The sequence below is a fragment of the Euprymna scolopes genome, chromosome 2 (genome assembly GCF_053919585.1).
Source record: "Euprymna scolopes isolate OS-2025 chromosome 2, ASM5391958v1, whole genome shotgun sequence".
In the NCBI taxonomy this organism is placed as follows: Eukaryota; Metazoa; Mollusca; class Cephalopoda; order Sepiida; family Sepiolidae; genus Euprymna; species Euprymna scolopes.
Window position 1 is genome coordinate 122,523,486 of NC_136483.1, and position 18,421 is coordinate 122,541,906.

An 18,421-nucleotide genomic window follows, 5' to 3' on the forward strand; every position below is an offset into this window, starting at 1 on the left:
ACAAGAAAAAAGTCAGTAAAGAAAAAGAGAAAAAAAAAATCAACAAGCTTAGTGACAAGCGCCATTAATTTCCCTTCCATTTTTTCTTCTCCAGCAATCAGGCTTTCCAAGGAGATGATTTTATATCCGAACACATAGGGTCAACAGGTCATCACAGTTCAAATACGTTATGAATAAATTGAGTTTTAACTTAATCTATTTTTTTCTTTTCTGTGATTTTCATTGACTGAATCGATATATTCAAGCTTTCTAATGTTCTTTTTCAATGTCTCGGGAATATCTTTGCTGTTTCAAGTTAGTACAGTGGTTCTCATCCTAGGGTTCTGAGTTGTGTTCGAACATATTTTCCCTCACATATACACACCCACATGTACACACGCACATATGCACACACACACACACACGCATATACACATCCTCATACACACTCACATTCATGCGCATACACACACACATGCTAACGTGTACACACACACACCCGAGCTTTGACCTCACTTCCTTTAAAGTGAAAACCAGACATGCGCACCCAGAACACTAACTCCAGTATAAAAGTCAACAAAACCTGTCAACTTCCCTTTTTTCGTCCGGACCAGCGTTCGAGCTGCTTAGTCGACGAACCGATCGCGTGCTCTAACGTCACTATCTCCCCTCCACTTTGGTCCATCAAAACAGACGCTCTACTGAGCTTAACTCTTTCTTTCTACAGACGGCTTGCCACTTCGTGTTTCTCTATTGCATTCCCCCTTTCTTTCCACACGCGTAGTTGTCAATGGCTGAATGAACACGTATACACCAAAGACTTTCATTTCTCAACAGAAAATAAGCAACATGTTTATTTTATTCCAGCATTTGAGTTTTTTGTTTCTTTCATTCAATTCGTTTCATTATTTTTTCTTGTAGCGAGTTAAGGTATTTTATATCTTGGTCCGCAACAGTTGCGATTTTTCAGAGAGGTTTCACGAATCTCCAAATAACTTGAAGATTCTTCATCTGTACATCTTTTATGTCAGACCAAACTCTCTGTTTGACTCAAGCTTGTCTCTCAAACCCTCGAACTTAACTCACTAAAAATAGCTGTGTGGTGCAATTTATACTAAGGGGATTAGGGTTAGTTAGGGGATGCAATCTCCCTTCGTATACCAATTAACTCACCCCATATCGATCCTTGCTGAAAAATGATTGGTCAATTGTTTATGCTAGACCGACTGACCTCAATCAGGTTTTCCAAAGACAAGTATGATTTCATATCCGAACACATAGGGTCAACAGGTCAACTTTCTTGGGATAGCATTTTTTTTTTTTTGTTACTAATAAGCAAATTCACATTTCCTCTTTGCTTGGAAACTAATTTTAACCCCAAAACAAATAATTGTTTCTTATTTTCATTTAGTTGTTGTGTTCAATCTATTATTCAACCAAACACCAATATCAACTAGTGAATGTATTTAATGTAACCAAGGTCCATAAGTATTATAGCAATTAGCATGTGGCTCCAGTCTCATCCTGCTTGTTCTAGAGGTTGAATCTCCCAGAGCTAGCTACACCAATAAGGCACTATTGGTAGCATCACAAAACTATTCTAATATGTAAAAAAAATATTAAGTACAAAAATAATTTAGTTGAATTAACTAAGATTCCTTTTTGTTAAGTTTCTCAGTAAAGGGTATTTTGGTTAAATTATTTAACAGATGTTTAGAAAGAGAAAAACAAAAGAAAATTTTACTTTGTGTATATTCTGCTCTTGTTAAAAAAACATATACACACATATACAGAGAGTTATCATTGTTGTGTTTAATTGTTTTTGTTTGGTTCAGATTTTGAGGGATTCCTGTTATTTGTCTGTTATTCAAAAATACTTGTCAGATTTATAAGGGAACAACACAGTTTTGCAGATTTCATTAAAGGTCTGAACTTAGAGTTAAGAAATGTGGTGATGAACATGCTGAGAGGGGATTCATTTTCAAAAAATATACAACTACTCACACAAAAAGAAGATGGCGGGTACAGGGCTTCATTGGAGGATATGCAGCGATATTTTAAAGTTGTACATGTTTTAGATGAAGATAAGTGTCAGGCAGTTCTTACAATAAGCGACTTGGTTAGCCAGTTTCTTACACAACAACACAACTTGGCTAACATGGGACTAATTAAAAAGATTGATGGAAAACTATTATGGGATTGACGCTAACCCGTGTGCATAGTTAAGCTAACTAGGTCAAACAGTGTAGAACAGGGAGAATCCAGGACTATATGAAGTTATATGTCTGGCAGAGGGTGCATACATCCAAATCGACAGAGGGGAATCAAATGGTTAATAAGCAAGGGCTGAGATTCTTCATAAAGAACTTAAGGCATCGAGATATTAAATTGGTAGTGATGAAGGACGAACCACAAATCTTGGAGGTGGCTTATCAGAAAGCTTAATCCAAATTAAAGTGAAAAATCTGGCTTGATCCAAACGGAGAATATGAAGATGAGTTCATGGGGGTTTGTCACACTAGAAGGCAGATTCAAGTTGAAGTTTTGGGTTCAGCCAAATCCAAAGAAGACAAGGATAAGCAAAAAGGAAAGAACGTAAAACAAAGCACTCACTGATCAAGATACAAAACTCGTGAGAGGGAAAAAAAGGTAACCATGTTATTATGTGCTGGTATTGTGGTGAAAAAGGCGATATACAGAAATATTGTGGTGAAAAAGGCAATATACAGAAATATTGTGGTGAAAAAGGCCATATACCGAAATTTGGTATCCAAGAATGGAACCTGACGAACAGAACAAGATGTTAGTGATGCACATAGTCGGTAATATGAGCATACGAAATTCCATTTCTATTAAGATAGAAGGTAGAACGTATAGAACTTTGGTAGATACTGGAGCAGAGGTATCAGTCAGCAGTAGCAGAATTTACAAATCGTTTTGGCAGGAATCTGGTGAACTAAAAAAAAGGGCGGTAAATTTAAGGAAGACGAATTGGTCCCCATTAATTGTGGAAGGTGTCTCCTGATTGCAGGAATAGGAAATCGGTACACCCCTTGTGATTTCTTTGTTGTGAAGAATCTCAACAGAAGTATAATACTTGTCAGTGATTGGCTTATGTCAAACAAGTACATGATATAATATTATATTAATTTATTGGAAATTGTGTATAAAATAAATATGTAAATTTAAAAATCCTAAAGATGATTGTGGGTGTTTGCCGATTACTATTATTATGCTACTTTAAAACTTTGTTGTATCATATAATTAAATACGCGTAAGCTGTTTTGATGTTAATAAAGTTAGAATATATGAAAAAAAATCTTTTAGATCTTAAAACTGACTTGATTATTTTCTTTTTTTATTTCTTATTTTTTTTAGTAATTGATTCCTTGGCTAAGGCCCCCAGTGGAATTTTAAAGGGAAATATATTTTATCCAGGAGACTATAAAGAATGCATGAATATCAAGGTTGATGATGATGCTTTCATACCAAAATATTGTCAGGCAACAGTTTCTGTTCCTAAGGTAATAAACTTTGAACTGTAACTTACATTTACATTAACTTTTGAGCTTTTTTTTTTTTACTTTTCTATCAATTTTAATCTTTCTCTTATTTTCTTTCATACAATTTTATTCTATTGAAATACTAGAAAATCAACTAGGTGTGATCAAACTATCAAGAGGAAATTATGTAGTACTATTGTCCATAAATACCCTTAACAGCAACAAATAATTTTGATTGCATTGTAACATCATGCTAACATTATGACATTATGACTTTGCATATAATGCCAGCATAATCTCCTTCTTTCGCTGTCCAAACTTCACCTCTCCACATAGTCAATGCAGCATTAACCAGGTTGAGATATATTACTGGATTACATTATTTTAAGGATAAATCAGTTGAACAAAAAGTGTACCAGAACCATATGAACAATCCTAAATAAATAAGAAATAAACGCAATAGAGATGCATAGAATAAAGCCAAATATTAAAAACACTTACAACCAACCTGGCAGGAAGAAGTAAACGAATGTAAAAAATTGATACAATTACATTATACTTTACTGTTTGCATATAAAAAATTGATATAATTCAATATGCTTTACTGTGTGCTTATGCTTTATGTGAATAAAAATTGATATAATTCAATATGCTTTACTGTGTGCATATAAAAAATTGATATAATTCAATATACTTTACTGTGTGCATATAAAAAATTGATACAATTCAATATGCTTTACTGTGTGCATATAAAAAATTGATATAATTCAATATGCTTTACTGTGTGCATATAAAAAATTGATATAATTCAATATGCTTTACTGTGTGCATATAAAAAATTGATATAATTCAATATGCATTACTGTGTGGATATAAAAAATTGATATAATTCAATATGCTTTAGTGTGTGCTTATGCTTTATGTGAATAAAAATTGATATAATTCAATATACTTTACTGTGTTCTTATGCTTTATGTGAATAAAAATTGATATAATTCAATATGCTTTACTGTGTGCATATAAAAAATTGATATAATTCAATATGCTTTACTGTGTGCATATAAAAAATTGATATAATTCAATATGCTTTACTGTGTGTATATAAAAAATTGATATAATTCAATATGCTTTACTGTGTGCTTATGCTTTATGTGAATAAAAATTGATATAATTCAATATACTTTACTGTGTTCATATAAAAAATTGATATAATTCAATATGCTTTACTGTGTGTATATAAAAAATTGATATAATTCAATATGCTTTACTGTGTTCTTATGCTTTATGTGAATAAAAATTGATATAATTCAATATGCTTTACTGTGTGCATATAAAAAATTGATATAATTCAATATGCTTTACTGTGTGCTTATGCTTTATGTGAAAAAATTGATATAATTCAATATGCTTTACTGTGTGCATATAAAAAATTGATATAATTCAATATGCTTTACTGTGTGCTTATGCTTTATGTGAATAAAAATTGATATAATTCAATATGCTTTACTGTGTGCATATAAAAAATTGATACAATTCAATATGCTTTATTGTGTGCATATAAAAAATTGATATAATTCAATATGCTTTACTGTGTGCATATAAAAAATTGATATAATTCAATATGCTTTACTGTGTGCATATAAAAAATTGATATAATTCAATATGCTTTACTGTGTGCATATAAAAAATAGATATAATTCAATATGCTTTACAGTGTGCTTATGCTTTATGTGAATAAAAATTGATATAATTCAATATGCTTTACAGTCTGCTTATGCTTTATGTGAATAAAAATTGATGTAATTCAATATACTTTACTGTGTGCATATAAAAAATAGATATAATTCAATATGCTTTACTGTGTGCATATAAAAAATTGATATAATTCAATATGCTTTACTGTGTTCTTATGCTTTATGCGAATAAAAATTGATATAATTCAATATGCTTTACTGTGTTCTTATGCTTTATGTGAATAAAAATTGATATAATTCAATATGCTTTACTATGGGCTTATGCTTTATGCATATAAAAAATTGATATAATTCAATATTCTTTACTGTGTGCATATGCTTTATGCATATAAAAATTGATATAATTCAATATACTTTATTATGTGCATATGCTTTATGCATATAAAAATTGATATAATTCAATATGCTTTACTGTGTGCATATGCTTTATGCATATAAAAATTGATATAATTCAATATTCTTTACTGTGTGCATATGCTTTATGCGTATAAAAATTGATATAATTCAATATGCTTTACCATTGGCTTATGCTTTATGCATATAAAAATTGATATAATTCAATATGCTTTACTGTGTGCTTATGCTTTATGTGAATAAAAATTGATATAATTCAATATGCTTTACTTTGTGCATATGCTTTATGCATATAAAAAATTGATAAATTTCAATATGCTTTACTATGTGCATATGCTTTATGCATATAAAAATAGATATAATTCAATATGCTTTACTATGTGCTTATGCTTTATGTGAATAAAAATTGATATAATTCAATATGCTTTACTTTGTGCATATGCTTTATGCATATAAAAATTGATATAATTCAATATGCTTTACTGTGTGCTTATGCTTTATGTGAATAAAAATTGATATAAGTCAATATGCTTTACAATGTGCATATGCTTTATGCATATAAAAATTGATATAATTCAATATGCTTAACTATGTGCTTATGCTTTATGTGAATAAAAATTGATATAATTCAATATGCTTTACTTTGTGCATATGCTTTATGCATATAAAAAATTGATATAATTCAATATGCTTTATTATGTGCATATGCTTTATGCATATAAAAAACTGATATAATTCAATATGCTTTATTATGTGCTTATGCTTTATGTGAATAAAAATTGATATAAGTCAATATGCTTTACTATGTGCATATGCTTTATGCATATAAAAAATTGATATAATTCAATATGCTTTATTATGTGCATATGCTTTATGTGAATAAAAATTGATATAAGTCAATATGCTTTACTATGTGCATATGCTTTATGCATATAAAAAACTGATATAATTCAATATGCTTTATTATGTGCTTATGCTTTATGTGAATAAAAATTGATATAAGTCAATATGCTTTACTATGTGCATATGCTTTATGCATATGCTTTATGCATATAAAAAATTGATATAATTCAATATGCTTTATTATGTGCATATGCTTTATGCATATAAAAAATTGATATAATTCAATATGCTTTATTATGTGCATATGCTTTATGTGAATAAAAATTGATATAAGTCAATATGCTTTACTATGTGCATATGCTTTATGCATATAAAAAATTGATATAATTCAATATGCTTTATTATGTGCATATGCTTTATGTGAATAAAAATTGATATAAGTCAATATGCTTTACTATGTGCATATGCTTTATGCATATGCTTTATGCATATAAAAAATTGATATAATTCAATATGCTTTATTATGTGCATATGCTTTATGCATATAAAAAACTGATATAATTCAATATGCTTTATTATGTGCTTATGCTTTATGTGAATAAAAATTGATATAAGTCAATATGCTTTACTATGTGCATATGCTTTATGCATATGCTTTATGCATATAAAAAATTGATATAATTCAATATGCTTTATTATGTGCATATGCTTTATGCATATAAAAAATTGATATAATTCAATATGCTTTATTATGTGCTTATGCTTTATGTGAATAAAAATTGATATAAGTCAATATGCTTTACTATGTGCATATGCTTTATGCATATGCTTTATGCATATAAAAAATTGATATAATTCAATATGCTTTATTATGTGCATATGCTTTATGCATATAAAAAACTGATATAATTCAATATGCTTTATTATGTGCTTATGCTTTATGTGAATAAAAATTGATATAAGTCAATATGCTTTACTATGTGCATATGCTTTATGCATATAAAAAATTGATATAATTCAATATGCTTTATTATGTGCATATGCTTTATGTGAATAAAAATTGATATAAGTCAATATGCTTTACTATGTGCATATGCTTTATGCATATAAAAAACTGATATAATTCAATATGCTTTATTATGTGCTTATGCTTTATGTGAATAAAAATTGATATAAGTCAATATGCTTTACTATGTGCATATGCTTTATGCATATAAAAAATTGATATAATTCAATATGCTTTATTATGTGCTTATGCTTTATGTGAATAAAAATTGATATAAGTAAATATGCTTTACTATGTGCATATGCTTTATGCATATGCTTTATGCATATAAAAAATTGATATAATTCAATATGCTTTATTATGTGCATATGCTTTATGCATATAAAAAATTGATATAATTCAATATGCTTTATAATGTGCATATGCTTTATGCATATAAAAAATTGATATAATTCAATATGCTTTATTATGTGCATATGCTTTATGCATATAAAAAATTGATATAATTCAATATGCTTTATTATGTGCATATGCTTTATGCATATAAAAAATTGATATAATTCAATATGCTTTATTATGTGCATATGCTTTATGCATATAAAAAATTGATATAATTCAATATGCTTTATTATGTGCATATGCTTTATGCATATAAAAAATTGATATAATTCAATATGCTTTACTATGTGCTTATGCTTTATGCATATAAAAAATTGATATAATTCAATATGCTTTATTGTGTGCTTATGCTTTATGCATATAAAAAATTGATATAATTCAATATGCTTTACTATGTGCTTATGCTTTATGTGAATAAAAATTGATATAATTCAATATGCTTTACTGTGTGCTTATGCTTTATGCATATAAAAAATTGATATAATTCAATATGCTTTACTGTGTGCTTATGCTTTATGCATATAAAAAATTGATATAATTCAATATGCTTTACTGTGTGCTTATGCTTTATGCATATAAAAAATTGATATAATTCAATATGCTGTACTATGTGCTTATGCTTTATGCATATAAAAAATTGATATAATTAAATATGCTTTAATATGTGCTTATTCTTTATGTGAATAAAAATTGATATAATTCAATATGCTTTACTATGTGCATATGCTTTATGCATATAAAAAATTGATATAATTAAATATGCTTTATTATGTGCATATGCTTTATGCATATAAAAAACTGATATAATTCAATATGCTTTAATATGTGCTTATTCTTTATGTGAATAAAAATTGATATAAGTCAATATGCTTTACTGTGTGCATATGCTTTATGCATATAAAAATTGATATAATTCAATATGCTTTACTGTGTGCTTATGCTTTATGTGAATAAAAATTGATATAATTCAATATACTTTACTATGTGCATATAAAACATTGATATAATTCAATAGGCTTTACTATGTGCTTATGCTTTATGTGAATAAAAATTGATATAATTCAATATGCTTTACTGTGTGCATATAAAACATTGATATAATTCAATATGCTTTACTATGTACATATGCTTTATGTGAATAAAAATTGATATAATTCAATATGATTTATTGTGTGCTTATGCTTTATGTGAATAAAAATTGATAAAAGTCAATATGCTTTACTGTGTGCATATAAAAAATTGATATAATTCAATATGAATTACTGTGTGCATATAAAACATTGATATAATTCAATATACTTTACTGTGTGCATATAAAAAATTGATATAATTCAATATGCTTTACTGTGTGCATATAACAAATTGATATAATTCAATATGCTTTACTGTGTGCATATAAAAAATTGATATAATTGAATATGCTTTACTGTGTGCATATAAAAAATTGATATAATTCAATATGCTTTACTGTGTGCATATAAAAAATTGATATAATTAAATATGCTTTACTGTGTGCATATAAAAAATTGATATAATTCAATATACTTTACTGTGTGCATATAAAAAATTGATATAATTCAATATACTTTACTATGTGCATATAAAACATTGATATAATTCAATATGCTTTACTGTGTGCATGTAAAAAATTGATATAATTCAATATACTTTACTGTGTGCATATAAAAAATTTATATAATTCAATATGCTTTACTGTGTGCATATAAAAAATTGATATAATTCAATATGCTTTACTATGTGCTTATGCTTTATGTGAATAAAAATTGATATAATTCAATATGTTTTACTGTGTGCATATGCTTTATGTGAATAAAAATTGATATATGTCAATATGCTTTACTGTGTGCTTATGCTTTATGTGAATAAAAATTTATATAATTCAATATGCTTTACTGTGTGCATATAAAAAATTGATATAATTCAATATGCTTTACTGTGTGCATATAAAAAATTGATATAATTCAATATGCTTTACTGTGTGCATATAAAAAATTGATATAATTCAATATGCTTTACTGTGTGCATATAAAAAATTGATATAATTCAATATGCTTTACTGTGTGCATATAAAAAATTGATATAATTCAATATGCTTTACTGTGTGCATATAAAAAATTGATATAATTAAATATGCTTTACTGTGTGCATATAAAAAATTGATATAATTCAATATACTTTACTGTGTGCATATAAAAAATTGATATAATTCAATATACTTTACTATGTGCATATAAAACATTGATATAATTCAATATGCTTTACTGTGTGCATGTAAAAAATTGATATAATTCAATATACTTTACTATGTGCATATAAAAAATTGATATAATTCAATATACTTTACTGTGTGCATATAAAAAATTTATATAATTCAATATGCTTTACTGTGTGCATATAAAAAATTGATATAATTCAATATACTTTACTATGTGCTTATGCTTTATGTGAATAAAAATTGATATAATTCAATATGTTTTACTGTGTGCATATGCTTTATGTGAATAAAAATTGTGATAATTCAATATGCTTTACTGTGTGCATATAAAACATTGATATAATTCAATATGCTTTACTGTGTGCATATAAAACATTGATATAAGTCAATATGCTTTACTATGTGCATATGCTTTATGTGAATAAAAATTGATATAATTCAGTATGATTTATTGTGTGCTTATGCTTTATGTGAATAAAAATTGATATATGTCAATATGCTTTACTGTGTGCTTATGCTTTATGTGAATAAAAATTGATATAATTCAATATGCTTTACTGTGTGCATATAAAAAATTGATATAATTAAATATGCTTTACTGTGTGCATATAAAAAATTGATATAATTCAATATGAATTACTGTGTGCATATAAAAAATTGATATAATTCAATATACTTTACTGTGTGAATATAAAAATTTGATATAATTCAATATGCTTTACTGTGTACATATAAAAAATTGATATAATTCATATACTTGACTGTGTGCATATAAAAAATTGATATAATTCAATATGCTTTACTATGTGCTTATGCTTTATGTGAACAAAAATTGATATAATTCAATATGCTTTATTGTGTGCTTATGCTTTATGTGAATAAAAATTGATATAAGTCAATATGCCTTATTCAATATGTTTTACTATGTGCATATGCTTTATGCATATAAAAAATTGATATAATTCAATATGCTTTATTGTGTGCTTGTGCTTTATGCATATAAAAAAATAATTCAATATGCTTTACTATGTGCTTATGCTTTATGCATATAAAAAATTGATATAATTCAATATGCCTTACTATGTGCATATGCTTTATGCATATAAAAAATTGATATAATTCAATATGCCTTACTATGTGCATATGCTTTATGCATATAAAAAATTGATATAATTCAATAAGCTTTACTATGTGCATATGCTTTATGCATATAGAAATTGATATAATTCAATATGTTTTACTATGTGCATATGCTTTATGCTTATAAAAAAATGATATAGTTCAATATGCTTTACTATCTGCATATGCTTTATGCATATAAATATTGATATAATTCAATATGCTTTACTATGTGCATATGCTTTATGCATATAAAAAATTGATATAATTCAATATGCTTTACTATGTGCATATGCTTTATGCATATAAAAATTGATATAATTCAATATGATTTACTATGTGCTTATGCTTTATGCATATAAAAATTGATATAATTCAATATGCCTTACTATGTGCATATGATTCATGCGTATAAAAAATTGATATAATTCAATATGATTTACTATGTGCTTATGCTTTATGCATATAAAAAATTGATATAATTCTATATGATTTACTATGTGCTTATGCTTTATGTATATAAAAAATTGATATTATTCAATATGATTTACTATGTGCTTATGCTTTATGCATATAAAAAATTGATATAATTCAATATGCTTTATTGTGTGCTTGTGCTTTATGCATATAAAATTGATATAATTCAATATGCTTTAGTATGTGCATATGCTTTATGCATATAAAAATTGATATAATTAAATATGCTTTACTATGGGCTTATGCTTTATGCATATAAAATTGATATAATTCAATATGTTTTACTATGTGCATATGCTTTATGCATATAAAAAATTGATATAATTCAATATGCTTTAGTATGTGCTTATGCTTTATGCGTATAAAAAATTGATATAATTCAATATGCTTTACTATGTGCATATGCTTTATGCATATAAAAAATTGATATAATTCAATATGCTTTACTATGTGCATATGCTTTATGCATATTAAAATTGATATAATTCAATATGTTTTACTATGTGCATATGCTTTATGCATATAAAAAATTGATATAATTCAATATGCTTTAGTATGTGCTTATGCTTTATGCATATGAAAAATTGATATAATTCAATATGCTTTATTGTGTGCTTGTGCTTTATGCATATAAAAAATTGATATAATTCAATATGCTTTACTATGTGCATATGCTTTATGCATATAAAAAATTGATATAATTCAATATGCTTTACTATGTGCTTATGCTTTATGCATATAAAAAATTGATATAATTCAATATGATTTACTATGTGCATATGTTTTATGCATATAAAAATTGATATAATTCAATATGCTTTAGTATGTGCATATGCTTTATGCATATAAAAATTGATATAATTCAATATGCTTTACTAGGGGCTTATGCTTTATGCGTATAAAATTGATATAATTCAATATGTTTTACTATGTGCATATGCTTTATGCATATAAAAAATTGATATAATTCAATATGCTTTATTGTGTGCTTGTGCTTTATGCATATAAAAAATTGATATAAGTCAATATGCTTTACTATGTGCATATGCTTTATGCATATAAAAAATTTATATAATTCAATATGCTTTACTATGTGCTTATGCTTTATGCATATAAAAAATTGATATAATTCAATATGCTTTACTGTGTGCTTATGCTTTATGCATATAAAAATTGATATAATTCAATATACTTTTTTATGTGCATATGCTTTATGCATATAAAAATTGATATAATTCAATATTCTTTACTGTGTGCATATGCTTTATGCATATAAAAATTAATATAATTCAATATTCTTTACTGTGTGCATATGCTTTATGCGTATAAAAATTGATATAATTCAATATGCTTTAGTATGTGCATATGCTGTATGCATATAAAAATTGATATAATTCAATATGCTTTACTATGGGCTTATGCTTTATGCATATAAAAAATTAATATAATTCAATATGCTTTACTATGTGCTTATGCTTTATGCATATAAAAAATTGATATAATTCAATATGCTTACTATGTGCATATGCTTTATGCATATAAAAAACTGATATAATTCAATATGCTTTACTATGTGCTTATGCTTTATGCATATAAAAAATTGATATAATTCAATATGATTTACTATGTGCTTATGCTTTATGCATATAAAAATTGATATAATTCAATATGCTTTAGTATGTGCATATGCTTTATGCATATAAAAATTGATATAATTCAATATGCTTTGCTATGGGCTTATGCTTTATGCATATAAAATTGATATAATTCAATATGCTTTACTATGTGCTTATGCTTTATGCATATAAAAAATTGATATAATTCAATATGCTTACTATGTGCATATGCTTTATGCATATAAAAAACTGATATAATTCAATATGCTTTACTATGTGCTTATGCTGTATGCATATAAAAAATTGATATAATTAAATATGCTTTACTATGTGCATATGCTTTATGCATATAATAAATTGATATAATTCAATATGCTTTACTATGTGCTTATGGTTTATGCATATAAAATTGATATAATTCAATATGTTTTACTATATGCTTATGCTTTATGCATATAAAATATTGATATAATTAAATATGTTTTACTATGTGCATATGCTTTATGCATATAAAAAATTGATATTATTCAATATGCTTTACTATGTGCATATGCTTTATGCATATAAAAATGTATATAATTCAATATGCTTTACTATGTGCTTATGCTTTATGCATATAAACATTGATATAATTCGATATGCTTTACTATGTGCATATGCTTTATGCATATAAAAAATTCATAAAATTCAATATGCTTTATGTGCATATGGTTTATGCATATAAAAAATTGATAAAATTCAATATGCTTTATTATGTACATACTGTTTATGCATAAAAAAATGGATAAAATTCAATATGCTTTATTATGTGCATATGCTTTATGCATATAAAAATTGATATAATTCAATATGCTTTATTATGTGCACATGCTTTATGCATATAAAACTTGATGTAATTCAATATGCTTTACTATGTGCATATGCTTTATGCATATAAAAAATTAATATAATTCAATATGCTTTACTATGTGCATATGCTTTATGCATATAAAAAATTGATATAATTCAATATGCTTTACTATGTGCATATGCTTTATGCATATAAAAAATTGATATAATTCAATATGCTTTACTATGTGCATATGCTTTATGCATATAAAAAATTGATATAATTCAATATGCTTTACTATGTGCATATGCTTTATGCATATAAAAAATTGATATAATTCAATATTCTTTATTATGTGCATATGCTTTATGCATATAAAAAATTGATATTATTCAATATGCTTTACTATGTGCTTATGCTTTATTTGAATTAAAATTGATATAATTAAATATGCTTTACTATGTGCATATGCTTTATGCATATAAAAAATTGATATAATTCAATATGCTTTATTATGTGCATATACTTTATGCGTATAAAAAATTGATATAATTCAATATGCTTTAATATGTGCTTATTCTTTATGTGAATAAAAATTGATATAAGTCAATATGCTTTACTGTGTGCATATGCTTTATGCATATAAAAATTGATATAATTCAATATGATTTACTGTGTGCTCATGCTTTATGCATATAAAAAATTGATATGATTCGATATGCTTTACTATGTGAATATGCTTTATGCTTATAAAAAATTAATATAATTCAATATGATTTACTGTGCATATGCTTTATGAATATAAAAAATTGATATAATTCAATATGCTTTACTATGTGCATATGCTTTATGCATATAAAAAATTGATATAATTCAATATGCTTTACTATGTGCATATGCTTTATGCATATAAAAAATTGATATAATTCAATATGCTTTATTACGTGCATATGCTTTATGCATATAAAAAATTGATATAATTCAATATGCTTTACTATGTGCTTATACTTTATGTGAATAAAAATTGATATAATTCAATATTCTTTATTGTGTGCTTGTGCTTTATGCATATAAAAATTGATATAATTCAATATGCTTTTCTATGTGCATATGTTTTATGCATATAAAAAATTGATATAATTCAATATGCTTTACTGTGTGCTAGTGCTTTATGCATATAAAAATTAATATAATTCAATATGCTTTACTATGTGCATATGCTTTATGCATATAAAAAATTGATATAATTCAATATGCTTACTATGTGCATATGCTTTATGCATATAAAAAACTGATATAATTCAATATGCTTTACTATGTGCTTATGCTTTATGCATATAAAAAATTGATATAATTCAATATGATTTACTATGTGCTTATGCTTTATGCATATAAAAATTGATATCATTCAATATGCTTTAGTATGTGCATATGCTTTATGCATATAAAAATTGATATAATTCAATATGCTTTACTATGGGCTTATGCTTTATGCATATAAAATTGATATAATTCAATATGCTTTACTATGTGCTTATGCTTTATGCATATAAAAAATTGATATAATTCAATATGCTTACTATGTGCATATGCTTTATGCATATAAAAAACTGATATAATTCAATATGCTTTACTATGTGCTTATGCTGTATGCATATAGAAAATTGATATAATTAAATATGCTTTACTATGTGCATATGCTTTATGCATATAATAAATTGATATAATTCAATATGCTTTACTATGTGCTTATGGTTTATGCATATAAAATTGATATAATTCAATATGTTTTACTATATGCTTATGCTTTATGCATATAAAATATTGATATAATTAAGTATGTTTTACTATGTGCATATGCTTTATGCATATAAAAAATTGATATTATTCAATATGCTTTACTATGTGCATATGCTTTATGCATATAAAAATGTATATAATTCAATATGCTTTACTATGTGCTTATGCTTTATGCATATAAACATTGATATAATTCGATATGCTTTACTATGTGCATATGCTTTATGCATATAAAAAATTCATAAAATTCAATATGCTTTATGTGCATATGGTTTATGCATATAAAAAATTGATAAAATTCAATATGCTTTATTATGTACATATTGTTTATGCATAAAAAAATGGATAAAATTCAATATGCTTTATTATGTGCATATGCTTTATGCATATAAAAATTGATATAATTCAATATGCTTTATTATGTGCACATGCTTTATGCATATAAAACTTGATGTAATTCAATATGCTTTATTATGTGCATATGCTTTATGCATATAAAAAATTAATATAATTCAATATGCTTTACTATGTGCATATGCTTTATGCATATAAAAAATTGATATAATTCAATATGCTTTACTATGTGCATATGCTTTATGCATATAAAAAATTGATATAATTCAATATGCTTTACTATGTGCATATGCTTTATGCATATAAAAAATTGATATAATTCAATATGCTTTACTATGTGCATATGCTTTATGCATATAAAAAATTGATATAATTCAATATTCTTTATTATGTGCATATGCTTTATGCATATAAAAAATTGATATTATTCAATATGCTTTACTATGTGCTTATGCTTTATGTGAATTAAAATTGATATAATTCAATATGCTTTACTATGAGCATATGCTTTATGCATATAAAAAATTGATATAATTCAATATGCTTTATTATGTGCATATACTTTATGCATATAAAAAATTGATATAATTCAATATGCTTTAATATGTGCTTATTCTTTATGTGAATAAAAATTGATATAAGTCAATATGCTTTACTGTGTGCATATGCTTTATGCATATAAAAATTGATATAATTCAATATGATTTACTGTGTGCTCATGCTTTATGCATATAAAAAATTGATATGATTCGATATGCTTTACTATGTGAATATGCTTTATGCTTATAAAAAATTAATATAATTCAATATGATTTACTGTGCATATGCTTTATGCATATAAAAAATTGATATAATTCAATATGCTTTACTATGTGCATATGCTTTATGCATATAAAAAATTGATATAATTCAATATGCTTTATTACGTGCATATGCTTTATGCATATAAAAAATTGATATAATTCAATATGCTTTACTATGTGCTTATACTTTATGTGAATAAAAATTGATATAATTCAATATTCTTTATTGTGTGCTTGTGCTTTATGCATATAAAAATTGATATAATTCAATATGCTTTTCTATGTGCATATGTTTTATGCATATAAAAAATTGATATAATTCAATATGCTTTACTGTGTGCTAGTGCTTTATGCATATAAAAATTAATATAATTCAATATGCTTTACTATGTGCATATGCTTTATGCATATAAAAAATTGATATAATTCAATATGCTTCATTATGTGCATATGCTTTATGCATATAAAAACTGATATAATTCAATATGCTTTTCTATGTGCATATGCTTTATGCATATAAAAAATTAATATAATTCAATATGCTTTACTATGTGCATATGCTTTATGCATATAAAAAATTGATATAATTCAATATGCTTTATTATGTGCATATGCTTTATGCATATAAAAATTGATATAATTCAATATGCTTTACTGTGTGCTTGAGCTTTATGCATATAAAAATTAATATAATTCAATATGCTTTATTATGTGCATATGCTTTATGCATATAAAAAATTGATATAATTCAATATGCTTTATTATGTGCATAATCTTTATGCATATAAAAATTGATATAATTCATTATGCTTTATTATGTGCTTGTGCTTTATGCATATAAAAATTGATATAATTCAACATGCTTTACTATGTGCATATGCTTTATGCATATAAAAAATTGATATAATTCAATATGCTTTATTATGTGCATATGCTTTATGCATATAAAAATTGATATAATTTAATATGCTTTACTATGTGCTTATGCTTTATGCATTTAAAAAATTGATATAATTCAATATGCTTTAGTATGTGCTTATGCTTTTTGCATATAAAATTGATATAATTCAATATGCTTTACTATGTGCTTATGCTTTATGTATATAAAATTGATATAATTCAAGATGCTTTACTATGTGCTTATGCTTTATGCATATAAAAATTGATATAATTCAATATGCTTTCCTATGGGCTTATGCTTTATGCATATAAAATTGATATAATTCAATATGATTTACTATGTGCTTATGCTTTATGCATATAAAAAATTGATATAATTCAATATGATTTACTATGTGCTTATGCTTTATCCATATAAAAATTGATATAATTCAATATGCTTTAGTATG

General features: G+C 25.0%; 1 protein-coding gene across 7 annotated transcripts in view; it reads left to right on the forward strand.

Moving 5' to 3' along the window:
- Window positions 1-18,421, forward strand: part of LOC145295845 (nose resistant to fluoxetine protein 6-like) — a 387,176-nt gene that overhangs the window by 100,822 nt on the left and 267,933 nt on the right. For all 7 annotated transcript variants that reach the window (XM_080141605.1, XM_080141582.1, XM_080141591.1 and 4 more), the window contains exon 2: window positions 3,358-3,503. In XM_080141605.1, coding sequence (XP_079997731.1) covers window positions 3,435-3,503 — 69 coding nt within the window. In that variant the 5' untranslated portion in view covers window positions 3,358-3,434. The remainder of the gene's footprint in view (window positions 1-3,357; window positions 3,504-18,421) is intronic.